The sequence below is a fragment of the Orycteropus afer genome, unplaced genomic scaffold (assembly GCF_000298275.1).
Source record: "Orycteropus afer afer isolate SDZICR_OR568_19922 unplaced genomic scaffold, OryAfe1.0 scaffold00132, whole genome shotgun sequence".
NCBI classification, from domain to species: domain Eukaryota; kingdom Metazoa; phylum Chordata; class Mammalia; order Tubulidentata; family Orycteropodidae; genus Orycteropus; species Orycteropus afer.
The window spans coordinates 923107-950736 of record NW_006921719.1 but is presented as its reverse complement, the minus strand read 5'-3'; the positions used below and the strand labels follow the sequence as shown (position 1 = coordinate 950736).

Below are 27630 nucleotides of genomic sequence, written 5' to 3'. Positions count from 1 at the left end.
AGTAGGTGGAACAATGTTTTGTATAGTATGTTATGCCAATTGAGCTTGATGTCCCCTGCGACTATGGTCTCAAGCCCGCAGGATCAACTACTCGGTCCCTCTGGGTAGCTGGCTGTGACCAAGTAATGACCATAACCTTGCCCCTTCAGACCTGTTTTAAGTATATGTATAAACTCATATGTATAAACTCATTTAATCCTCACAATAACCCCATAACTGTGATGACATTCTTCCCATTTTACACATGAGGAAATTTGGGGCACAGATTAAGTAAATGGTTAAGGTAATAGCCAATAGGCTAATAGGTGCCACTCTTGGGATTCAAACCCAATGTGTCTAGTTCTAGAGCCTTTGCTCTTTAAACTATTCTGCCTCTATCAAAAAAAAAAAAAAAAAAGTTGCCTTTCTCAAAATGTCTTCATAGTATGTGATCAGCAGTATGTCCCCATCTGTTATTATGGGTCATATCACAAATAGCTATATACAGAGTTTATGCAAAGCATTGCATAAACTGCTTCCAGAGTCACTGTCCACATTGCTGTTTAGAATCCTTCATATGAAAACCCATGTGACAAATTCCTCAATAGTTCAGAGTTAAGAAAAAATATCGTCTCTCTTGACTTTCTGGTCTGCTTCCTTGTATTAGATAATAAGGACTTGTATGGGATAATGAATAATTGATTGAGTTTCTTTCTATGCTCTGGCTGCCAGGAAGCTCAGAGATCAGTTTACTGGTCTCTTTCAGTAGCTTCTATTAATTTTGGTTTTCCCCTTTTGGCTGAGTTTATTCTCCTTTATTACTGAGACCTTTGTTTTTCATTTTGTTTTTCTTTCTAGTTGTCAGATCTACCAGAACTTGTGTTTATTGTAAGACACCCCAAAGTCTTTTTCGATGAATGTAAGAGTTCAAATAAGTTATTATTTGAAAAGATAGAGCCTATTACCTTGTCCAGAAACAAATGGTTAACCATCTCAGCCTCTACCCATAAGTTGCTGCCTCCTTTCCTCTCTCCAGCACAATCATCATCTCCCAAAAACATTTGCAGTCTTGCTCTGACAAGTTCTGAGTTCTGGGGTATATGCCCTGGGATCACAGTTGCATGGTTAGTGGACTGCTTTAACAACATGACATCCAGGGTCCATTTTCCCCATGAATAAACAGTCAGACTCATCACTATTTCTTGATCTTTTTAGCTTTTGTTTCCCCAAATTCTTTCTCGTGCATATCCTCACCTGCCAAAATAATTACACTGAGTTTTACTCTCTGTAGTTTTATTTCCAAAATATTAAGTATTTCAAATATATTGACTGCATGTTCTCACTGCATAGTCCTCCCATCCTAAATTCTAATAGTTCTCCAGGAGCTATGGTCCTGTGTTGTTGTGGTTGTTAGCTGTTGCTGAGTCAGCCTCAACATTGTGACTCCAGCACAACGGAACAAAACGCTGCCTGGTCCTGCACCCTCCCCACGATTAGTTGCAGATGGGACCGTTGTGATTCATAGGGTTTTCTCTGGCTGATTTTTAGAAGTAGATCGTCAGGCTTTCCTTCCCGTGGTCCCAGAGCATCTGATACTTTGAAAGCCCAGTATTAATTCCCCTTTCTTAGGGAATACATCACAATTTTCTTTTGGGGACCTAACTTTTGATGCAGACAGTGAAGATGCCTTGCCTCCTCCTAGCCAAGGGGTGAGCACAAGACCCACCAGGCCAATCAGTTTCCCTCTTCCTAGAAGGTGATTCTTGAGTGCTATATCCCAGGAACTAATCATGGTTCTTCCAAACAGTGATGCTCTAAGGATGCAGCCTATTAGTTCCTGCTACCCAGATCCCAGAAGCTGCTCTGGTCCTTGCCCTTCTACAGCTTGGTTATTCAGTTTCTGCTTTAATTCTCTCAACTGAATAGCCTCCCAATAAATTACTTTTATTGCTTAAGACAGCCAAGTTGGATTCTGTTGCTTACAACCAAAGAATCTAATTGATGATAATTCTCCTCAACTGACAACAATAAAACTGGATTATATTTAAGGTTCTTTTTGCTCTAACAATCCGTGATTCCAGCAGCATCACATAGCATAAACTACAAGGCCTTTAAGCCAAGGTTTAAGAGAAACAATAAGGGCGGGGGTGGGGGGAGAAGGAAAACCCAAAAGCTTGAGAAAGAGGGATATAATAGTGGTATATTAAATGGTAAGTTAACACTTTCATGAGCAGATTGTTTTCAGCTTTGAATTTTTTGTGTTTTCAATAATGGAAAGCATGCTGAAATCAAGGGGAAAAACTTTTTGAGGTAATACGGATTTTGCTACCATTATGTGGGATACATATGTCCCAAGTGGTCTCTGCTGGTAGTATTTGTTGGTTGATGCCCGCTTCTTCAGTTTCACACAGTTATACAGGTCCCCTCCAGGCAGTAGTATGTACTGAGATAGCAGCTTCTCAGGAAACCAGAGAAGCTGAAAATGTTGGTGGGCAATATATGTCCCATGGGTCACAAAAGTGTTAAGTTACTCTCTATCAAATATTTACTCCTTCTCTATGTTAATGGGAGAACTATGCTTTCCCACTTTATTAATGTTGCCTTTGACCATGTGATTTGCTTTGGGCAATAGAATGTGGGTGTAAGAGTGTGCCAGTTCTGGGCCTAGACCTTAAGAGTCCACCTGTATTTACATGCCCTTCAGTAGGAGCTTTCATCCTTTCCCATGATAAGAGTATGTTCTGGGAAGAATGCATTACATGGAGCAGACCTGAACCTAACTCTCAGCCTGAAGCCAAGCTCAATCTAGAATAGCTGAACCTGAGTGAGAAATAAGCACTTTTCATTGTAACAGATTTTAAGATGAGGTTTTTTTTTTTTTTTTTTGTTATATGGCATTATTGTGGTGATAGCTGACTGACACAGATTTCTTGTGATTGCAGTCCACTTGAAAAAACCAGTTGTCAAGTCACTTCTGAGTTATGGCAACCCCATGTATGCTAGAGTAAAACCCCGCTCCATAGAGTTTTTGATGGTTGATTTTTTTAGAAGTAGATCACCAGGTTCTTCCAAGGTCCCTCTGGGTGGACTTGAACCACCAACCTTTTGATTAGTAGCTGAGCATATTTTACCATTTGCACTACTCAGGGACTCTCAGTCAACTTTAAGCTTAACAATGTTCAATCCAGCCTAGGAAGGGGTTAGTGAAGGCCTACCTGCCACTTTGACCTGATTAGAGGTGCAGGCTTTGCAGGGCAGCACCTGGAACTCTTCTGCCTGGTACATGGAGTAGTCAGTACTGGCAATGACCAGGGTATCTCCAGGCTTCCATGACTGCACATTGTCCTCCAGTCTCAGGATGGTGCTGTTCACATTGGTGTCAATGGTGACTGTGAGCTTGGGCCTCACTGTAACCCAAAACAGGAAGGACTGAGATACAGCCCTTTGCTCATGGCAGAATTTTGGCTACTCCCCTCCCCCCTCCTCCTCCTTAACTAAGTAATGCCAGGCTTGCCTACCCAAAACCCCAATACCAATTTCACCCCATCCCAGTCTTGGTGTAGGTTTTTGAAGTCAACAAAAAACCCTACCAGAAAAGAGCCATTCATTAGCTCTGGCCAGGGGAATTTTCCACTAACTTCTTAGCTGAAGTTAAATGTGGCTGCCTTACCACACCCACTTTGCTCAAGATATAAAACAAATATAGTTCCTCTCAACTATTATTTACAGTAGCCATAAACCTCTCCCCCTCAAAGAACTCCCATTGCTAATGACTGCTTTCTGGAGACGGCCACGTACCTCAGCCAACAAACTAACCATTTCCAATCCCTTCTAACGATCACCTCGGGAAATGGGTTTAAAATAACAGCACCCTAAGAGGCCAAAAAGGCCAAGAGCAGTGCATCTCTGTGGGAGCGGGCTGCAGGAAGGACAGCCCTGTCCATTGGAAGCCTGGTATCTGGGACCAAACTCTTCCCTTCCTGAAAGGCTTATGGGCAGGGTGGTACCCGCACCCTCCCTCTGCTGTGCCTGTGTCACGAAAGTGCCCTCCATTGGGGAGCTTGGGGGCAGCACTATGTCACTGGAGATGCCCAGAGGGAGTTGACCCACCACCCAAACTTGTGATGCTAGCTGCCAGCTCAAGGAATGTCCCTAGAACTGTGTTTCTGTCCCCCAAAATTAGCTGCTTACCAGGTTTGCCACAGAGGAATCTTACACGGTAGCTCTGGCAGACTCTCCCATGGTCGTAGCACACAAACCTATAATCCTGGCCTCTTTTGTAGACAACCTTAGTGGTGAGGTTAACTCCGTCCACTGTTGTGGCCTGAGAATAGCACCATAATTACAGAGCAAAGTCATTTTTTTTTTTTTTGTGAAGAAGGAAGGCAATTATAACATATACTCACAAGTCTAAAATTGTCCCTGCTGCAAGAACTATGTACAATGGCCAGAGCTCATTATTCCAGCTATCATGCTCATCACTTTTGTTATAAGAAAGACAGCATGAAGTCACAGGATGGATAAATGGTCTGCCTGAGGTCCGATAATACTCAATATTCAAGCCAGTGATAGACTGTTCCTAGTTTGGTGAGTACTTACGGAGCATCTACAACAAGCAGACACTCTTTTAGGAGCTAGACAGGCTACTTTTTATGACTTTTACTGCCACAACAAGCACCAAGAACAGTGGCTGACATTTGTTGAAGACTACTATGTTTAATCCAGAAGTCCCTGGGTGGTGCGATGGTTAACATGCTTGGCTGCTGATGGAAAGGTTGGCAGTTCAAGACTACCTAGAGGTGCCTCAGAAGAAAGGCCTGGTGATCTATTTCTGAAAAACCAGCCACTGAAAACCTTAAGGAGCACTGCTCTACTCTGATACATATGAGTTGGAGTCAACTCAATGGCAACTGATTGGTTGGTTGTCACAGTTCAATCCACAGGTGCTCAAACACGGCATGTTATAATCACCTGGGGAGTTTTAAAACATATTCATGTCCAGGTACCATCCTCAGAGTCTCCAATTTGACTGTGTCTGGGGTACAGTCTGGTCTGGGCATTGAAAGCTGTAAAAGCTGCCCAGGTGATTCTAATTAGTAGTAAGCTTGGGAACGACTCTTGTAGTTACTGAACTAAGTGTTTCACAAACTAAAAACCAAACTCATTGCCATCAAGTTGATTCTGACTCATAGTGACCCCCATTGGGTTTCTGAGGTGGTAAATCTTTATGGAAGTAGAAGAGTGGCTGATGGGTTTGAACTGCCAACCTTCTGGTTAGCAGGCAAATGCCTTAGACACTATGCCACCAGGGCTCCTAAGTGCTTTACATACACAGCACAACCTGTGAAAGTCAGAACTTGTGTAAGGCAGTAACCTGCCAGAGAAGAAAAATATAAGGAAAATTCATGTATTTTCCACTAATAGAGAGTGATAGAAAAGTGGTAAGACTGCATCCTGGCAAAGGTGGAAAATCTGCCTAGAAAATAAGTTAGAGATCCAACTCTCAGAGGTTTCACTGTATTATCTCATTCCATCTTCACAGCAAAGCTAGGAGGCTTTTGTTAGTGTTACAGATTTTGGAAACTGAGAGAGAAGTAACTTGCCTAAAGTCACAAAGCTAGTAAGTGGCAGAGTCAAAATTGGAGCCCAAACATCTCGAACTACAAAGCCCATGCTTCTAACCCTTTCCTGCCCTCAGATGCTCACAGTCTAACGTCTTCATGTGTGTGCCTCTCTCCTTCCCATTGGATCCTGGGCTCTTGGAAGGCAAGAGCCAGGTCTTTATCTGTCTCATGTCCCCAGCCTGCAGCCCTGGGCCTGGCACAGAGCGGGGTCTCAGTTGATGGGGGCTAGCGTCACCAGCAGCTAAAGCCAGGTAGAGAATTAAGGGAGTGACCTTAGATGAGGGCACTATCCCTGCAAGCTGGGGCTCATCCTGGAGCCAGGGTGTGTCCGCAACAAGACTGTGACTGTTATTCAGAGGCATACAATTTAAGAGCAAGGGCTGCAGCTGTTGTCGCCTTTGGCACAGAGACCAAAGGGACTGGGGCTGGGGAAATAGGGAAGGATAGCATAGTCAACCCCCAAAAAAGTAAAGAGGGGACTTTTTAGGAAGAATTGTTTGGAACCCAGCAGATAGGCATTGTCTTTGGCTTAAAAGGCCAGTGCATAAATGTGAGTTCACCCACAATTAAAATCCAGCCCTTTCTTGTAAGTAACATATTCATATGTGCTGTCTTGGGTGGTCTCCATAGCAGACAGAGAGGCAGGGATTGCAAACTCATTCTTAGAAGAAAACGCCAAGCTCAGAGGGGTTCAGATGCAGACTCAAGGTCACCTAACTGTCAAGCCAGCCCCTCTGATTGCCTGACATTCTCCTTTGAAGTCAGCATGCTCTTCAGTAGGGAACCCCATAATATTGAGAACTGAGCCCAAAGACAGCATCAAATAGAGCTGGACATTTTTCAAGGTATAATATCCAACAATAATTTCAGAGGAACATCTGGTCAATTCTGCTCCCCTCCACCCCCTGTTTTTCTATCCTTAAGAATGATCCCAATTTGGGATAAGAAGAGTGAAGAAGAGCTCTGTCACCATTCAGGGAAATGGAGCTTCTTTTTAAATAGACACAATTTTATTGTTATTGATGGTAATTAATAAGAATAAAATGTGTTCTTGTTGGGTGTCATCAAGTTGATTTTGACTCATAGCAACCCCATGTGACAGGGTGGAACTGCCCCATAGGGTTTTCTAGGCTGTAATGTTTACAGGAGTTGATAGCTCAGTTTTTCTCCTATGTTGTTGTTGTTTGTTGTTAGGTGTCGTAGAGTCAGACCCGACTCATAGCAACCCCTCCTTGGGTTTTGGAGGCAGTATCACTATGGAAGTAGATTTCCCCATCTTCCTTCCGTGGAGTGGTTGGTGGGTTTGAACTGCCAGCCTTCTGGTTAGCAGTCAAGTGCCTTAGGCACTATGCTACCAGAGCTCCCATAGAGTTGCTGAATGGGTGGGTTCAAACTGCCAACCTTCTAGTTAGCAGCTGAGTGCTTAATTGTTTTACCACCAGGACTCCTTCAAACAATATAATAATAAATAATTCAGATTATAAACTGAAACCCATTCCTGTCAGGTCTATTCTGACCCATAACAACCCTATAGGACAGAGGAGAACAGCCCCATCGGGTTCCAAGGGTTTAGTCTTCACAGAAGCAGACTGCCACAGCCTTCTCACCAGGAGCAGCTGGTAGGTTAGAAGCATCGACCTTTTGTTTAGCAACTGAGCATTTAACTACTGTGCCACCAGCCTTCCTTCAACATCATAATTAATAATAAAATAAAAATTATTTAAAAATAAAAACAAAAAATTGACTGCACATTCACTATGGGTTTGACACTTCATGTATTGTTGCACTGAATAAATAACACAGCCCTATGAAGAAACAATTATTATCCTCATTTTTGCACATGGGGAGACGGAGGCACTGAGAAATTAAATCCCATGACTGATATCTAGGGCTGCAACTAAGGCCAGCAAATGAGGAGCCTGGTGTGTGTGGAAGGGCAACATTTAAGGAGGCACACACTCTCAATGTTGTGCAAGTGCAGAATCAGCTCCTAAAAGTGAGTGCCTCCTTAAATTTTGCACCCTGGACTCCTCACTTGCCTGGCTCTGGCCGTGAACCTGCTGATATGCCACAAAGGACAAGTGACAGAGCTGGGATGCAAACTCAGATCTCTCAGGCTTCAAAACACATTTTCTTAAGCATCAGGTTAACCTCCATGTCTGTGCCAGCTGCTGTGGGGGATACAAAGATGGCCTGATATGCAGAAGCATATCTAGGCTATGGGAGGCACAGCATGTGCTCTGGGCACCATTTGAGGAGGGGTGCCAATGAGCAGTTTCTATTCACCATCATAGTTTCCATTGCCAGCTGTGAGAAATCATTTAGTAATCTAAAACTAATTGCCATGGGTGTTATTTTCCATAGATAACCTCTTTGGTGTGGTCTCACCCCCAAGGAAATCTGCATACCCTCCTAGCCTTGAGGAGTAGGGGCACTCTGACCCAGGACTGAAGGAGGAGGTTAAAGAGAAGAAAAAGAAACTGTGAAGTAGGATTCAGGAGTGAATCTGAGTCCTAGCTTTGGAACTCACTAGCCGTGAGGCCTGGAGCAAATAATGGTCTCCAGTTTAAGTTTATAAATGGGAATGGTTTTCTCTGGCTTACCTGTTTCATAGGAAGGCTAAGAAAATTTAATTCCTCCATAACAAGAACACATGTGATCTAAAGAGTCTTTTACAAAAGAAAGCCCCGACAATGAGTTTTGAAGGTTGTAGGTTTGATACCTGTATATCAATGGGGCGGTTGCAGAATTTTCCTGGGTGAGCTGCTCGGAGGTCTGAAATTTTCTCCCCACCTTTGGTATAAGACACTTTATCATGATCAAACCACTCGGTCCACTCCACATCTAGGCAGAAAGCAAAGAGCAAGGTTGGTCAGGAAGGGTCCATGAAGACAAGGACATGCTCAGTGCAGTCCCAAAGCACCCTCAGCACAATGAGTAGTCAATATCATCTGTACATTGTTTCACTTGGCTGGGGGGCAGGTGGCTTGTAAATTAAATCTGCTAATTCCTCCATCTTTTAATGAAAACCAGTTGCTGTGAATTGACTCCAATGCATGGCAGCCTCACGGCAGCGTATCAGAGTAGAATTGCACTCCATACGGTTTTCAATGGCTGAGTTTTCAGAGTTGGGCCTTTCTTCCAAGGTGCCTCTAGGTGGGCTCAAACTTCCTTTTTTGATTTATAGCTGAACATGTTACCCATTCGTCCCACCCAGGGACTCTCTTTTAATTAAAACCACCTCCACTGACTTACTTACTTTATAAAAACAATCTATATTCTTGGTATGCTTATAGTAATTATAAAAGTAAATAAATGAAAAGGAGAAAAATAAAACCCATCTGTAAAATTATTATTGAAGGATTGTCACTAGGATTGCTACTTTCCATCACAACCATGTGTGAGCCACTTGAAGGTATGAGTCACGTTGTAGTCACAGCTGTTTCTCCTGTTCAGTGTCATTGCCTAGCTCTTAAAAGATATTCCATGCTACTCACCCACCCAGTTTTTTTTTTTTCCTAATCTTAATTTACTAAGTCATATTTGTATCAGATTGTGTTTAAGAAATAAAATACTACAGAGTAAGAGAAAAAAAGGGGGGGGGGGCATTCAGTGACCAAAACTAAGTATCACTGACCCAAACTGAGGTGATATGAAAATCTTTTAACAAGGGAGAAACATCCTTTTAAGGCTATTTGTCAAGGTGGCTTGATTCGTTAAAGACAGCTTTCAGTTGCAAATTTAGATAACTATGTGACAGTGAAGCTCTGGTGGTGTAGTGCCTAAGACATTTGACTGTTAACCAGGAGGCTAGCAGTTCAAACACACCAGTCACCCTTGGAAGAAAGATTGGGCAATCTACTTCTGTACAGATACCACTTTGGAAATCCAAGGACTCGATGACAGTGAATTTGATTTTTTTTGGTATTTGTGCAAGAATGAGGTCAGTGGTGATTCTGTGATAGAGTTCTCACCCTACATAAATAAGGAAGACCCAAGTTCAATTCCCAGCCAATGCACCTCGTGAGCAGCCACCATCTGCTTATCAGCGGAAGCTTGCATGTTGCTCTGATCCTGAACAAGTTTCAGAGGAGCGTCCAGACTAAGATGGACAAGGAAGAAAAGCCTGGCATCTACTTCTGAAAATTGCCAGTGTAAACCTTATGGGGATCACAGCCATCTAATCTTCAACCTATCCTGGGGCAGCATTTCATTCCATTGTGCATGGAATCAGGGGCAACTCAACGGCAGCTAAAAACAATAACATTTGGTGCAAGAGCATTAACCTTGCTCTGCAAAGACAGTGATTCCTACCTAACCTTTTAATCCCACTGTTAGGTTTTACCAAGTTCTCAAGCATCTCACCTTGAACCCACTCGCTGGACGAAGAAACATTGAAGTGCTCCCCGTGCTCTGTCTGGAACAACTTGAACACCCGGGCAGCAGCAGAGCCATGGTGTCCTGTAAGAGAGACCAGAGGCTTAAGCATTCAGACAGACCCTCTGATTCAAAAGGGTACAATTCCAAGCCTGAGAAAACCATCTAAATACATGGATCTTGAGACACCTTTTCTTTCTTTTTTTTAATAAGAAGAGTTCCAGGCAAATCTTTCTTCTTGGAAAGCAAATAATTGTCCCTTCTCTTGCTTCAGTTTTGAAGGGTTAGTTGTATTGCTCCATCAAATGCAGACTTTTGAAATTCCCTCATTTCTCATCAATTCTTCCCTGGGAGTAGAACCAGCAGCACCTCCAGTAACCTTCACTGGGCAGAGGAGGCTGCCACTATGTGGTAATGATAAGACCCATCCTGACTGTCTTTTTAATTCAAAATATGACCCCTGCTGGCTTTGTCCCAGGTCTTCTCTTTCCTATGCCATTTTTATCTTTCTTTTTTTCTTGTTTTTCAATTCCTGTTCTTAAAAAACTTTTTTTTTTTTTTTTAAATTGTGTTCTGGGTGCAAATTTACAAAGCAAACTTGTTTTACATTCAACAATTCATGCACACCTGATTTCACCACCCTGATTACTATCCACAACCATAAAAAACTCCTCCCCTCTCCTCCCTGTGACCACCCCCTCCCTGTGCCCTTCTTATCTATGCATTCCTGTCTGTCCAGCTTTCCCTCTATGTGAGTGCTACCCCTCTGGTGTCTCATGGCTGATTGATCTAAAGGGTGCATCTCCCTAGAGTAGGTGGATGCATTGCCTTAGGGTAGGTGTTCTGTATGTAGGTTTTTCTAATGTTGGGCTGAGAGCCAATCCATGGAAGTGAGTCCATTTCTAGGCCCAAAGAGTAACCCAGGGATATAGTCTCAGGGGTTCCATCAGTCTCTTTCTGACCAGTAATTCTGGTCATTTTTGTGTTTTCGAATTTTGTTCCACATTTTCCCTCCCACTCTATCCAGGATCTCCAGATTTGATCCCTTTCAGAACAGTTAGCATTGGTAGCCAGGCACCATCTACTTCTTCTGGTCTTGGGGTAGTGGAGGCTGAGGTCCTTGTGGTCCATCTTATTTTTGGACTAATTGTTTCCAGATGACTTTGATTTTCTTTACTCTTCTTTGCTCCAGATGAGCGAAGACCAATAATTGCTTCTTAGATGGCTGCTCAAAAGCTTTTAAGACCCCTGTTGCTCCTCACCAATGTAGGTTGTAGAATAAAAGTTTTATGAAATATGTGTACCAGGTGAGCATGTTGTCTCTAAAGACCATGGTCCTGAGTCCACAGACCCAGTGATTCTCTCTCACAAGATGGTTTGTTTTGGATGAAGCCAATGAAGACTTCTGTGAATATGCAATTATTATCTCAAGTGATTGACTTAAATCAGTACTGACTTGCCACCTTCATGGAACATGAACAATGAAGCAGCTGGTCATTCAAATGGGTGTTGGAAAATAGGTTAGCTGTGTTTTGAGGGCACTGGGACATTCAGAAAGACCCCAATTCTCTTGTTCAGAGAGACACTGGAGAGAATCAGGGCTCTCCCCAACCATTTATTACCGTGATATTCAATGTGGTCTTCAACTGAAGAAGAGGGATTTCCTTTCACTGTTAGGAAACTCCAAGGGTGTCTGAAACAACACAAAACAAAACAAAGTTCTTCACATGTTTGAGCCTGAACTTCAGGCAGAGTTGAAACAGAGTGTCTACTGAGGAGCATACCTCTGTTGCTTGGGGAAAATCAGTTCACTGACTGGGCATCTGTTCTACAGAAGAATAAGAGACTTTCCTTGCAATCCTGGTCTGGGCTTTCTAGCTGCCTGGTTTGCCTGATGTTTGCTTATCATGAGCCTCTTCAGCTCCATTCTGGCAGTAGACAGGGCATGGATCACAAATAAACAAACCAGCCAACAGACCTACTTTAACACCTGCCAGGCTCAATTATGTCCAGAAGCAAGTGCTCCGGTTCCCTTATGAAAACAAGGAAACCACGTACCAAGAGAGTAATGTTATTTCTCTCACACCCGGCATCCCTTGAGTTGAGCTTGAGCTTGAGGAAAATGCCAGAGGCTAATGTGACAACCCTAAGGGTCTGCCCTGAACCTCAGAGAGAGAGAGAGAGTCCTCTTCCTCTTGAATGGCAGGAAGGAGAAAAGAGAAGTTTCAGATTTTGTAAACATGGACACTCATGTCTTTCCTTTGTTAAAATGTGCGCTGCTATAAGGCAGGGAGGTTTTCTTACCCAATTTTGTCTTCCCTATGATGTCTAATGTAGCCTCTCCTACTATGGGGTTTAAATTTTTGTCCCTCATTATCTTTCATTATTTTTGTTTTGATCTCTTGTATTGAAAGTAAGTTGTTATTGGATGGTGTTTAACTGAGGTTGGGGATTTGGCAGTGTCATGCTCTTGCTTGACATTCTTCAATGGCTCCCCATTGCCCCTTGGATGAAGATCAAATTCTTGACAGAGAGAACAAGGCCTCCTGTGCCTGTCTCCCCATGCACATCTCTCACCTCTTGCCCTCTAACATTCCCTGTTACTGCTTGTACTTCTTCCACTCTTTCAAAATAGCCACATGTTCACCCCTGGGCCTTTGAACCTGCTAGTTCCTCCGTGGGGAACCTTTTTGCTCTCGTCCTCACTCACAAGCTTGCACTACAGCTCTACTTGAGCCTCTTGCCAACATCGTTCTGCATTTAATGTCTGCCTTCCTATGAGAGCTCACTTTACCCAATCTAGCACAGTGCCCCATGCCAATATTGACTCAATATGCCCTCAATATCCATTTAAGAATGAATGAAAGAATGAAAGGCACAGAATTAAAGTCTCAGATCTTCTACTCATTTCAGATGCTTTGAGTTTGTCACTCAAAGTGTGTCTCCATACAATAAGAAAAGGTGGTGATGCCATAGTTAAGTACTCCACTACTAACCGAAAGGTCAGTAGTTTGAACCCATTAGCCATTCCTCGGGAGGAAAGGCTTGGTGATCTGCTCCCATTAAAGATTACAGCCTAGGAAACCCTATCGAGCAGTTCTATTCTGACTTACAAGGTTGTTATAAGTCAGAATCAATGTGATGGCACACAACAACAGCAACATGTAAATAAGAGATAAATATATAATTCCTGCTGATCTATCTACTCTAGTGTGCAAATGTCTATAACAAAACATGGCAAGCATTGGCCCTTCTCGTAACTGTTGGTTCATAAGGAAAGAGTAGTTGCTGTGGTTTATTATGTGCTTAGTCTGTGCCAAGCACCATGGCAAATATTTTGTGTATATTATCACATTTACTTCTCCCAATAGTCCTTTGAGATATTCCTTGACATATCCCTGCTTCACAGATCAGGACCCATGCAGAGAGTGAATCACTTGCCTGAGGTCACACCTAGTAGGAGGTTCTGCCAAGACTCAAGTTCAGGCAGTTGGTTGCCAGGTCCTGGGCCCTTAGCCACTGCCTTCTTCTGCTGAGGCCTCAAGTAGCCAGTCCCTTTTACAGTTCTCTTTATCTCAGTCTTTTGGTTTTATAAAACAGTGAAGTGGAAGTGCCCTTAGTTCTTGCTAACAAAGAAGCCTTGCAATGCCAAGCTATCTTTGTCATCTTTGGCTGCTTGGGTTTCCTGCCTAAACCTTTCCAGAAGGAGCAGCCTTGGGCTGTCAAAGAATGCACCCTGGCACCTGGAATGCCCATCCTTTGCCTGGGGATCTTTGGGCAGACAGGAACATGGCTTTGCTCTGAGCCCAGAAAAGGCTCTGGCCTGCCCTCATCTTGCCCATGATCTTGGGAGTTGGAAGGAGGAGTGTCACAACCTCCAAACAGCCATAGGACAAATCATTTTTACTTTCTACCAAGCTGAGACCTGATTTGACAAGATGAAAACATATAGTTACTAGGGGACAAACAGTCCTCTTGGTGCCAATATGTGTGCATGCCAAATGCAGGTGTGGTGTTACAATCTAAGGCAAATGAAATACACAATGAAGCACATCAAAGGGCCTTCTCCTTGTATCTTTGGCTGACCAAAGACACTTTGCATAACCTCTAAATAATTGTCTACCAATCTCCAAAGCACAATATGATCAGGGATGCTCTCTCTGTCAAAGGGCAATTAGCTGGATTAGCTACACATGTGAGACATGGCTTTTGCATACAGTACATGCTTAACTAGTATTTCTTAAACTACCTGAATGAATGAGTTCATGAGTTCATATAAAGACATTTTGCTTTGGAATATGTTTGTAAGGAAAAACAGTTCCTCAAAGAGTTAGACATAGAGCTATCACATGATCCAGCAATTCCATTCCTAGGTATATACCCAAAAGACTTAAATGCAGAGACTTAAACAAGTACTTGTATGCCAATGTTAACTGTGACTAAGTCACAATAGCCAAAAGGTGGAAACAATTTAAGTGTCCATCAACAGATGAATGGATAAATAAAATGTATATACCTACAATGGAATATTATGCAGCCATAAAGAGACATTAAGATATATACTAAGATATGGATAAAATTTGAAAATACTATGGTGAGTGAAATAAGTCAGTTACAAAAGGATAAATATTGCATGATCCTACATTCTAGATAGTTGTATGAATAATCTGGAATAGGGAAATCTATAGAGGCCAAAGATTTTTAGTAGTTATCAGGGGCCGAGTAGGTGGGAGGGAGTGCAGTCATTGCTTAGAGGGCACTGAGTTTCTGTTAAGGGTGAAGAAAAAGTTTTGAAAATAGTTAGTGGTGAAGGTTGTATAACATGGTGAATGTAATTAATGCCACCAACTCATACATTTTAAAAGGTTAAAATGGCAAATTTTGTTATACATACTTTACCACAATAAAAGCTTTTTTAAACACTAAAAAAAGACTCCCTTTAAAAACAAGTCTGTCTTAGTTATCAGTGCTGCTGTAACAGAAATACCACAGATGAATAGCTTTAACAAACAAAAATTTATTTTCTCACAGTGTAGGAGGCTGTTGTTGTTGTTATGTGTCATCGAGTCGGATCCGACTCATAGTGACCCTTCCTTGGGTTTCTGAGGCAGTTTCACTACAGAAGTAGATTGCCCCATCTTCCTTCTGAGGAGTGGCTGGTGAGTTTGAACCTCCAGCCTTCTGATTAGCAGTCAAATGCCTTAGGCACTATGCTACCAGAGCTCCTGTGTAGGAGACTAGCAGTCTGAATTCAGGGTACTGGTTCTAGGGAAGGTCCTTGTCTCCTTTCAACATCCATGGGACCAGCAGTCCTTGGAGATCTCCATGTTCAGTTTTCTCCTGGGTCTAGGAGATTCTCAGTGTAGGGAACCCAGATCCAAAGGGCATGCTCTACTCCTGGCTCTTCTTTCTTGGTAGTAGTAAGTACCTTCCCCACTCTGCTTGTTTCTCTCTCTCTCTTTTTATCTCTTGTAAGATAAAAGGTTTGACTCAAGGAAGAGCATGATTTGAGTAAATGTGGTGACTTGAGTAAAGGTAGTGACTTAAGTATGGGTAGGACTTGACTAAAGATGCGACTTGAGTCATGCTCTTTTACAAGGCATCCCTCACACTGATCCTGCCTTATTAATATATAGAGGTTAGGATTTACAACACATCACAAAATGGAGGATAATTACATCAGATCACAAAATGGAGAACACCATACAATACTGAGAATAATGGTCTAACTAAGTTGACATATTTTTTTGGGGGGAGGCATAATTTAATCCATGACATGCTATCCTTTGCACCCTTGCTCCAAATTCATGTCTTTGGCACATGTAAATCTCATTCATCCCATCATACCATCCCCAAAGTCTTATTCCATCATGGGCAAAATTCCACTTCACCTGTAAACCTGTGAAATCTAGAACAAAGTTTTCTGTTTCCAAAGTACAATGTTGGAACAGGCACAAAGTAGATATTTTCATTACACATGGGAGAAGTTGGAAGGAAAGAAGGGACAACAGACACCAAACAAATCTAAAACCCAGCAAAATACTTTATAGTAGCTCTCAAGGCTTGAAAATAATTCTCTGTTCTCTGAGACTATCTAGGCAATGGTCCTAACTCAAGGCAGTAGGTGTTGGCCACACTCTCTGGATTCTGGGTGGCAGACTCTCAGTCCTGGTCTTTAGCTCCACCTGCCAGGTCCTCTGGGATGGCAACTTTGCTCTCCCAGCTTTGGGCAGTCCCATTTTTCATATCCATCTGAGTGGTAAATCTACCCAATTGGCCCTTAGCAGGCCCCTTTTTTCTGCCCCTTGGGCCTGGCAGCCCTTTCAGCTTTGAATGGCTGTCCCATCCCTCTAGCACACCTAATGGCAGCTCTACACTCTGGAATGAATGAGTTCATGAGTTCATATAAAGAAATCTGGCAAAGATCTGACTCTTTGAAACTTAGGAGGCTGTGGCCCTACCCTTTGAGATCCAGGAGATGGTGGTCCTATGCTTTGAAACCTCAGAAGCCATGGCCCTACACTTTGAGATCAAGACAGCTTTGCTTCTCATGCTTCTTCCAACAGTTCCACTGCTCTATGAGCTGCTCCAAGGATGGTTCTTTTCTTGGAGGGCAATAGATGTAGCTCCTCTGGCTTGTTTTCTGCCTGTAGAATTCCAAAAGGCAGACGGCATTCTTCCTTTTCTTTCTTCCTCTGTCCCCCTCAGTCTAAGATGATGGTTTTTCTGTTGTGGTAGTTTGTTAGATCTTAAAGCTCTAGTAGCATAGTGCCTAAGGCACTTGACTGCTAACCAGAAGGCTGGCGGTTCAAATCCACCAGCCACTCCTCGAGAGGAAGGTTGGGCAATCTACTTCTGTAGTGATATCGCCTTGGAAACCCAAGGAGGGGTCGCTATGAGTCAGGTCTGACTTCACGGCATATAACAACAACATCAGTCATAGGCTTAATCGCTTTAACAAAAGTTTGTGTAGCCATGTCATTTGGTGAAAATTCTAGGATACATGTCCTTAGCTTGTACAACAAAATTTTCCAAATCTTTAGTTTTAGTTTCATTTGCAAAGTTCATTTTAAAACCCATCTCTTTCTTCCTGTATTTTACTATAAGCAGCAAAGAGAAGCTATGAGACCACTTTGAGATCTTGCTTAGAAATCTCCTCAGCCAAATATTTTTCATCACTTAAAGTTCTACCTTCCTCCAACATTTGAACATAATTCAGACAGGTTCTTTGCCACTGCATAAAAATTATCTCCCTTCTCTACTGTCTAATTACCTGTTCACAATTTTCTTTTAAAGTTTCACCAAAAGCACATTTAACATCCATGCTTCTAGTAACATTCTGTTGCTGGTGCCATATGTATTCTCAAGACAATAGAGACATTCTCTATAGTTCTCCTCATTTCCTTCTGAGCCCTCACCAGACTTATCTTTGATATCCATAATTCTACCAACAATCTCTTCAAGGCAATTTAGGCATTTACCATTACACATTGCCATCAAGTTGGATCTGAATCATAGTGACCTCTCCTTGGGTTTCTTAGGTGGTATCACTATTGAAGTATATCTCCCAACCTTCCTTCTGAGGAGTGGCTGATGGGTTTGAACCACCAGCCTTCTGGTTAGCAGTCAAATGTCTAGGGCACTATGCTACCAGAGCTCCTGCATTTATCATTGTTGTTGTTGTTGTTGTGTGCCGTCAAGTTGGGCCCAACTCATAGCAAACCCTCCTTGGGTTTCTGAGGCAGTACCACTATGGAAGTAGATTGCCCAACCTTCCTTCCAAGGAGTGGCTGGTGGGTTTGAACCACCAGGCTTCTGGTTAGCAGTCAAGTGCCTTAGGCACTATGCTACCAGAGCTCCTTGCATTTACCGTTAGGCACCTTAAAATTCTCCCAGCCTCTATACATTCTCAATTTGAAAACCACTTCCATATTTCAGGTGTTTGTTAGTGCAGGACCCCACTCCTGGTACCAAATTCTCTTATTTGTCTAGTACTGCTATAACAGAAATACCATAAATGATGGCTTTAACAAATAGAAATTTACTTTTTCACAGTTTTGGGGGCTACAAGTGTGAGTTCAAAGGTTTCACTCTAGGGGACAGTCTTTGTCTCCTTTCAACACCTGTGTGCCCAGCATTCTTTGGAGATCTCTATGTGCCTTGGCATCAATCTTTCCCTGGGTATAGGAGGCTCTCAGTGCAGGGACTCTTGGTCCAAAGGATGTACTCTGCTTCTGGCTCTTCTTTCTTAGTATTAGTGAGATCCTTCCCCACTGTTCTCTCTCCTTTCATCTTTTGAGAAGGATGTAACTGGAGTAAAGGTGATGGTGACTTGAGTAAGACTGGTGACTTATGTAAGGGTAGGACTTAAGTCACATCTTGTAAGTCTGTGACTTGAGACAGACCCCACATTGATCCTACCTCATTAACACATTATTAGGATTTACAATATATCACAAAATGGAGGATAATCATATCGGATCACAGCCACACAGTACTGGGAAACATAGCCTAACAAAGTTAACATATATTTGGGGCAACACAATTCAATCTATGAAAAAGCTCCAAATATGTCTAATCCAGAGAATGTGTCTCCATCTTCCTGTCACCACTTAGAGCAGTGTGGCCAAAGGGAAAGGAAAAAAAACTCTAATTCATGGCAACCCCATGTGTGTCAGAGTAGAAATGTGCTCCATAGGATTTTCAATGGCTGATATTTTGGAAGTAAATAGCCAGGCCATTCTTCCAAGTTACCCCTAGGTGGACTCAAACCTCCAACATTTTGGTTAGTAGCTGAATGCATTAATTGTTTGCACCAGCCAGGGTCTCCAAAGAAAAGAGAAGGGGAAGGTCAATCCTAGGTGGCATGGGGTTGCTTCAGTGCTCTGGAGCTTAGGGAGAAGAAAGGGTTGGGAAGTACCTGAATCCAAGGTGCAGAAAGTGTTTGCTGCCCAGTCTGGTCATCATTTTCCTGGCTGTGTCATCCAGGTTTTGAGATCCTTCATCATTCACTGCGACAGAAAGGATTCTTCCATCAGGCACCGAATTCAGATACTGGACCAAACGTTCACTCTCTTTCTTGGAACTATAGGTGTCAAACCTAAAAAGGACAGAGAGAGGGGAATTTAATTGTCCTGAAAGTAACCACAAAAGAGAGATCTAAGTCCATCTTTACTGCAACAACTAACATGTCATCCAAAAATCCCAGTGGCTAAGATTTTTAAAGAAAGAAGTTTTTATTATAACAAGAAAGGATCACCTCAAACTTGATAACTTGATAAGAGATTTCAAAAGAAATCTTACTACTGGTAATAAGAAATTTTAAAAGGTCAGACACAATTTTGTAAAATCTCAATTCTTCCACAATGTAAGTATAAATGTTTTGTGCAATCACAATGGATACTCTAAAAGAATTTGTCTTGGAACCTAACAAATCAAATAGTTCTAAAATGACTCTAGAAAAACAAGCCAAGAAGATTTTGGAAAGGAAAAACAATGGTGGCGTGGGTGGTGGCTGGATAGGTGTTCCTGAGTCCTCAAACTGGTTTTCAACTGTTTGCATAACCTGGCCCCACCCTGTTCATGCTCCCTCATCCTCTACTACCACTTCTCAAGAATTGTCTTCTGCAAGCCAAGCACATCTCCATGCCCCATGACCACATCACATGCCCACTCCTGTTTTCACTCATACCATCCCTTTTCTCCATCTAATCAAATCCTCACTACCTTTCACAAGCTGACCTAGAGCTGACCTAAATTTCTACTCCTCCATTTATATATACACAAAGCAAAACAAAATTAAAGAAAAAAAAAGTTGCCATCAAGTCAATTGCAACTCATGGTGACCTCATGTATGTCTGTGTAGAACTGTGCTCCACAGGGTTTTCAATGGCTGCGACCTTTCGCAAATAAATCCCCAAGTCTTCTTTCTAAGGTGCCTCTGGGTAGACTCAAAACACCAACCTTTGGGTTTGCAGCCAATTACCTAATAATATGTGCCACCCAGGAACCATGTGTGCATGTGTGTTTGTTATTAGTATCTTTATTTATTCACACACATTTAGCTATCAGATTCTCAAGGCTGCAGATACACACTTTAAGCCAAAGAGATTTGGAGTGAGCAAGCATTCTGTCTTTGTAATCTTCACAGCAGCTGCCTGGATAACTTCTTTTTATCCAGTCCAATGATGAATTAGGCTTGAAGTTGGATAGCTGCAAATAATGACACTGTAATTATTTAGGAAGGAGTGCCAAGGAATCAACATGTGATTGAGGAGACTGCTCTTTCTTGTATGAAACTGGAGGCTTTCTAGCATGCTTTGCATCAGTCATGTTCATTGGGCATCAATTGCTACTTACAAGCTTAGGCTTGCCTGGCCCCTGGCTGAGGCAGACAGCTGTCACCAGGGATCCAGTAGAGGCAATATGGTGGTTAAGGATCCTCATAGACCTGGATTTGAATCCCAGCTCCCACACTTACCAGCTTTGTGACTGAGCAAGTTTAGCCTGTCTAAGTCAAGTCTCTGCATTTTCATCTGTATAATGGGGATCATTACAGAATTTTTATGAAGATTAAACTATGTATGGTACAACAACAATGGTAGGTCAAGTAGTAAACACAGTGCTATGCAATGATTGTATTATTGTTACTAATATTCACCAGAGGGTGAGGTTTGGCTGTCCTGTGTGGACCAGCAGCACTTCAGCTCTGCCCAACCTCCTCCTGTATCACAGCTGTTTCCCTTTGCTACTGCCTCACACTGACACTCCTGGTTCAAGCTCTGTTCTTGAGGAGTTCCACATCTCCCTCCTTCAGAAGCTCCAGGATAGTTCTGTCACCATTTTCCTACCCAAGCTGTGTCCTTCCCAGTGGATCCTTCCCTCTGAGTGGCCTGGGGCAGCCTCTGCAGGACCTGGAAGACAGCCTCCAGGAGTCCAATGGGCAGGCCCAGCTACAGCACTATCTGTTAGATATCAGGGCCACAGAAGAGGGTGATAGGGAAGGGAATACAGACCTGCCTATTCTGCCTCTGAATGCCTCTCAAATCCACTCACTTCTCTCCATTTCTTGCCCAGAATACAGAAGAAGCCTCCTAACCATTTCAATTGCTTTTGCTTTTGCACTCAATAATCCAACCATTCTCCACACAGCAGCCAGGATATTCTTTTAAATCAGATCTTATGCCCTTTCTTAAAGTTATTCAGTGGCTTCCCATCCCACTAAGAATAAATCTCAGCTTCTTACCATAGCCTTCTAGGTCTGACACCTGTCTTGCTTGTATCTCCAACATTCTTGTGTGTTGCTCTTCCTTTGCTCCCCATACTCCAGCCTCTCTGATGGCCTTTTTCTTCTTTGAGAACATCATGCCCTTTCTTGCCTCTGTCCCTCTGCAGACTTGGCAGTGTCTCCCTCTGGCATGAACTGTCTCCCTGACTCATTTTGACTCTGCACTTCTCAATTCAAATGGTTCTTACTTACACTAGCCTTCCTCAGCCACCCTATCCAAAGTGGTTTTCCATACCACACTCTACCATTTCTCTGTCATTTTTTTAATGACCACTAATCACAATCTGAAACTGAGTTGTGTGTGTGTGTGTGTGTGTGTGTGCTTGTTCCTGCTAAATTTGGCTTCATTAGGCAAATGCCTGCGGAGGACTATGACTCCTTCAGGGCCCTTCTTCTTTGTTTATGTCATTCTCTTCTATACTCACAGCACCTAAAACAGTGTCTGGCTAGAGCACATGCCCAACAAACCCATGTTGAATGAATGAATATGTGTTTAAGTGAAGGCAAAGCTTACCGGTCAGAATGGATGACTGTCCCTGACTTAGGGTCGATGACATGAACAATGACTCCACGATGGCCCCAGCTCCTTTCAAAAAAATAGCCTCCTTCCTCCATGCCACCTGGGTGAAGGGTCTTGCTCAGAAATGTCCAGGAGAGCTTTTTCTGTCCATGCAATTCAAGAGTGCCTCCTCTGTCAACTCCAATGTACTTCAGGCCAAAGTAAGGGTCTGGTTGAATACCCTCATCAGCTCTACAAGAGAGAACAGCTCCCTAGAGTCAACCGGCACATCTCTTTACCAGGTGCTGACCCCAGAGAGGACCATCACTACTCCCTGTCTCCCATGGTGGCTCCTACAATGTCAGCCACACTTTTGATGATTACCTAAAGTCAATAGAGACAGTATTAGCAACCAGCTCTTTCTAAGCCTGAGTAAAAGAAGGCCCCAAAATATCAAGTAGAAGTGCCTATCATTAGTTTGTTTGTACTTATTTCAGTTGTAATTATCTTATATTTTAGTCTGTATCAGATGTGAAATCACCTGGACAGGTATCATATGCCCTTGTATATTCTTGGCTATCACTTCATAGGACTCTCAATTGCTTAAAGGGGGAACATGGCCAGAGGTAAATACTGCATGGAATTTTTCTTTATCTTGTCCATCATAACTTATTCAATAAAACCTTGCAGAGCTTCCTAGAACCATGACATGATTGGCAGGCGGCTGAGAAGCTGGCAGGGACTTCTGTAATGTAAGCATGGCACCAAGGCCACAATAAATAAAATGCATCATGTACTTCTCTAGCTCATCCAAACCACCATGTGTGTCTTGTTCATGGTTGTGATCTGGCAGGATCTAATGATGATTCCTGTCTTACACTAAAGGCTCACCATCTTGCCTCCCTCTCTTTTGGAAAGCCTCCTGCCCATCAGATCCAAGAATAGCACTTGACCCATGAAAGCTGTCTACCCACCTTCCATACAAAACAATGCTGAAGTTGCCCTGGAAAGGGCAGTCGGCATTCCCGGCATGTAGTTCTCCTCCACTGTCAATCAGGATATGCCGGGTACGCAGAACAATCGGCTCTTCATGGTCTTTAATGACCAACTTTCCTGGTAAGGTAGGAGTGGAATGAGGATTCAGAAACCAGTGTTAGGGGGTATGACTATAGCAGAGCCAAGGGCAGCCTCCCTAATCCCCCATCTTATCTAGGCAGGCAAGTCGGTACATCTTTTGAACACCTCAATACTTGCTGTCCTCCCAAGTAATTACTTTTCTTTTCTTCCTCGCAATGTGCAAATAAACCCATCTGGTATCTCGTCATTATCGCAGGCACTGCATTTGATGACCAAGCATCCAAAGGTAAAATACACAAGACTGCTCAGAGCATCAAAAAGGATTTCTTCTAGGAACACTTCTTTCACAAAGATTGGCTCTCTGACAAGCCATTCCTAAGTGCCCAGAGCTGATGGCTACCAAAGAGCCAGATGCTCAAACATTGACCCAAAGCATGTGGCATTTGTTTTGCCCATATGAAGTTCTGGACACCTGCATCCCATCTGTTAAGCTCTGAGACAATGGAGGGGAAAGGGGCAGATTGGCTTACCTCCCTCTGAGATGTGGATGGAGTAGACCGTGGCAGAAGAGGTGAGTAGCAGTGCTTTGCCCTGGCTGATGTGGACATGGTGATACTGGTCATGACCAGGGCTCCAGGGCTGTAGCTCAGGGTTCTGGTCAGGGCACTCAGCTGCTACTGGCAAGGACAAAGAGATGTCACAACTCCCATCCACCAGTCTCACCAAGTGAGGATTACCACAGACCACAAGGGGGCTCCCATCCATCTCCACAGACCCTGCCTTCTTTCTCCAGTTGCCACTGAGGCAATTTTAACTCATAGCAACCCCATGGATATCAGAGTAGAAATGTGTTCCACGGGGATTTTCAGTGCCTGATTTTTCATAAGTAGATAGCCAGGCTTTTCTTCTGAGATGTCTCTGGGTAGACTCAAATTTCCAGCCTTTCAATTAGCAGCCAAGCATTAACCTTTTGCACCACTCAAGGACACTGCCTCCTCTTGAGTTAAAAACCAGGCCTTAGAGAGAACAGGGAGACACCCCTCTGGTACAAAGGTCAGGAGCCCTGGGGTTTAGTCCCATCTCTTTCATTACTTCATCATTTATCTGTGGACAAATCACTTGCTTTTTCTGGGCTCAATTTCCCCATTGATGAAATGAAGAGTACACCAGATGATTCCTCTGGACATTCCCAAATCTAAAGTTATGCAATGATCTACCTAGATTACTTGGATTCCAAGCCATTGTGTTCTCTGGAAAGCAGTGTTTGAAGAGCTAGGGAAATTCTTTCTCTTTCTGTACGAGAATTTGGTCTTTGGTTACTGTTCTAGCTCTGGTCCCCTGGAAATTGAGAAAGATGTCTGTTGGTATAAATTATACTATCAAGCAGCACTGCTTATAACAAATGATTAGTAAGTGGCTTCTAAACTGAGAAGAACAATGAATGAACAATAAGTACCTTGTGGAGAGGTCATGCTTTGGGCTTCCCTAACTGCACTGACTCTTGTTATTGGACATGTCCCTTATAGGAACAATGGAAGTTATGTCTAGGGAGTCATTATAAGAGATAGTGGCTCCAGTGGGGCCTAAGGCTTCTAAGCAAGGGCAGTTCCCACACCTGTCTGATGACAGTGTTGTTTCCTCTCACCTGAATTGTCACTTGGGAAACCAAAGAGACGAGTTTCTGAATGGCTGTGTGGACTGATGGAAGGACTCTCCCAAGGAAAGGAAATGCCTGATGCTGCCCTGATGGCAGCTATGTTTCCCATCCTATATCCTCCAACATGAGTCTGATGTTAAGTGTGGCCAACAGTAGGCTAATGAGTGTGAATATCTTGTTGAATCTAAAAAGCCCTGTGGTGAGTGTTAACAGAAGTATTTCTCCCCTGGCTCAGAATAACTGGGAGGCCCCTCCATACTCTATTGCTAAGGTTCTAATCCAGCAGTGTGCCACGGATGGGTGTGGGTGGGAGGACTGGCTCAGAAACTGGAAGAGTCTCCTGGAAGAGCAAAGAAAAATCCACAGAGGGAAAGAGGTAGGAAAGTCAATGGAGAAAAGAGAGAGAGAGAGAGAGAGAGAGAGGGAGGTGGAGAGAGAGAGAGAGAGAGAGAGACTGACTATTCTGCCTCAGAGAACAGACCCTGATGCTCTCTATTTTTCTGTCACTAGAAAGCTATAAAGTATGAAACAGTAGATATCAAAATAACTGGGGTGGGGAGTGCAGAGGTGGGGAGGTGAGGGACTGGTAAGCCCATGACAGGGGTGAGGTTTCGGATGATGAAGACACTGGGGGAGGTCCTGGAAGGAATGGAAGCAGGGAGCCCAGGACGTCACATCTCTCAAGCAAAGTAGACACAGTGACTAATATCATGGGACTGGGACTCCAGGAGGGATCTGGCTTATGTGAAATTATTGGCATGCCAGTTCTCACGTTACTTAATTTCTATTCAGTTATCTCTGGGGTATGAGACCCTGTCCCATATTTATCTACCACAAAGAGAACTGGAAGGGAATTGTTCCTTCCTTTACATGCAACAGTGCCTGATTTGGATCCCCTAAGCCCACTCACAGGAACTTTGGTGGTGCAGTGGTTAAAGCACTGGGCTGCTAAGAAAAAAAAGGCCAGCAGTTCAAACCCACCAGCAGCTGTGTGGGAGAAAGATAAGGCAGTCTGCTTTTGTGTAGATTTATAGCCTTGGAAATCTCATGGGGCAGTTCTACTCTGTCCTATAGTGTTGCTTTGAGTCAGAATTGACTCAGTGGGTTTTTTAAGCCCACTCACAGCACTGTCTTCTTTGCCCATCAGGAAGCAGGGACTGGCCTTCTCCTCTTTTCTGCCTAGCACAGTCCAGGCACTCAATGAATGTTTGCTGAGTGAACTCACTCCCCATCCTTACATACTCCTCTTTTATGCTATGTCTGCTTGCTGTCAGGCCTAAAGTAGGCCCTGGTTCTCTTTCACTAAGGAGAAAGTTTCACATCTCTTGGAGTTTTACTGAAGCAGCTCTTCCAGCTGTTGTAAACTCCAAGGGGCTCAAGCTATGGCAATAAGATGACAAACTGCAGTGCTGCTCATTCCGGGCTTTGCACTTTAATGTGAGAGCAGGGCTGCAGTGAGCTGCTGGGATGGGTGGAGGTGGGCTGTCTGCCTAGGTACTCAACAGTCAAGAGTAGTCCCTGGGGTGGGGGTTCCAGAGCACCTGCCCCACTGAGCGGCTTCTGAAGGTCAATGCTTATCCCTGAATTTGTTTCCAGACAGGATCAAGTGCACGTCTGGCTTTTAGCAGAGGGGATTGGAGGTCCTCGGCTGCCTTCCAGCTGGTCCTGGACCTGGCATGTCAGATTCCCTCATGTATGGAGAGCACATGTGATCAACTGGTGAGCCCAGAGGTCCAGGCAAGGAGCCACGAGCATGCTAGGACTCCAGTCCACCAGACAAAGCCTCAAGGTATCATACAGTCCACATTTCCCAACTGCTCCTTGTACTCTACAAGGGCACAAGTTTGCATCAGATTTCACACTTGGACTTGGAGTTGGTCAGTCTGACCTTGTAGGCTCTCTCATCACAAGAAGCATAAGTCGTAACTCTGTAGCAGCTCCCACCTCACAACTCAAGCCAAGCAGTGACAAGTTTGGCTTGGGATAGATAGTCCTTTATTGCAGCTGGATAGATGGCTCTTGGTTGAGATCATTTGACGGTGGGTTTTTATTTGTAGAAATCAGTGAAGGGCTGGAAATGGTCTTACCTTCCACCTCAAGTTTAGTTTACTTGATTCCTGTTTCCTAGAGCTCAGGAAAATTTGCCTTGTGTTTCTGGATGTCAATTCAAAATCATTCAAAGAAAAAGTGGAAGATATTGAGATTGGGAAAATAGACCTAAGTCTTGCATAGCACTGCACAGCTTACATCATGCTTAAGTGTACTTAGATCTTATGGTACTGAAGTGGGAAGGGATCACTGAGATTAGGCGAATCACAGGTAGCAAGCTGGTTTGCAAATACATGGGGTGTTTTTTCAGGCTTCCTTCCAGAGTGGTTTGTAAATTTGAATTCATCACCAATATTTAAAAAATAGGAATTTTTTACATAAAAATTTAGATTTCTGGTTTCTCAAAATTCAGAAGATGCTGTACCACATTCTCACATGGCAACACTGGCCAGACTGAGAAATCCAAGTCCCTTTAGAGAGGACTGGTGATCACAGTCCCCATTTGACCAGTTTCACTCATTTATGTCACATGACTGGCCCCTGTAGACACTGAGTTTGCACCTCTTGGTTTTAGTCCAACCCATCATTTTGTGGATGATGACACTGAAGCCCAGCACAGGACTTGCCTAGGATCACTGAGTTAGCAAAGATGAGTCGGATCCTGACTCTGATCCCATGGCTCCTACCCCTAGCCCCAGCAGCCCTGCTTCACTGAGGCACTGTGCCCTTCCACACTGAGATGGAGAGGTCCCACTCTGTATGGTGTCTTACCTGTGGATGTGGTCCCAGGGAAGCTGGCCAGGATGAGCCAGCTGATGATCAGCACCACCCTGGAGGGGAAGTCTTGCCTCCTTGAAGTTCCCATGGTGGCAGAGCACTCCCTGAAACAGAAGCACATTGGGGTCAGATATACAACTTGGTTGGGTTCTTGTCAATGTGCAGGATGGCAGGGCAGACACAGAGACAGACAGAGCCACGTGCACACACAGAACCAGAGGCAGCAGATGGGGCAGTGCAAGGCAGGACACGCTGCTGTCAGTCCATGCAGAGTTCTCCCAGTGGCCTCCCACTGCCACCATGA

General features: G+C 43.5%; 1 protein-coding gene across 1 annotated transcript in view; it reads right to left on the bottom strand.

The window, feature by feature from the left end:
- Nucleotides 1–27414, bottom strand: part of LOC103200570 (cell migration inducing hyaluronidase 1) — an 81542-nt gene extending 54128 nt beyond the window's left edge. Inside the window, exons 1-10 of the mRNA XM_007945089.2 lie at nt 27321–27414; nt 23374–23520; nt 22741–22879; nt 21782–22018; nt 18901–19080; nt 11603–11673; nt 9969–10064; nt 8326–8447; nt 4171–4303; nt 3195–3386 (exon numbers count right to left, since the gene is read on the bottom strand). Of these exons, the coding sequence (XP_007943280.1) occupies nt 3195–3386; nt 4171–4303; nt 8326–8447; nt 9969–10064; nt 11603–11673; nt 18901–19080; nt 21782–22018; nt 22741–22879; nt 23374–23520; nt 27321–27414 (1411 nt within the window). The remainder of the gene's footprint in view (nt 1–3194; nt 3387–4170; nt 4304–8325; nt 8448–9968; nt 10065–11602; nt 11674–18900; nt 19081–21781; nt 22019–22740; nt 22880–23373; nt 23521–27320) is intronic.
- Between the last annotated feature and the right edge of the window lie 216 nt (nt 27415–27630).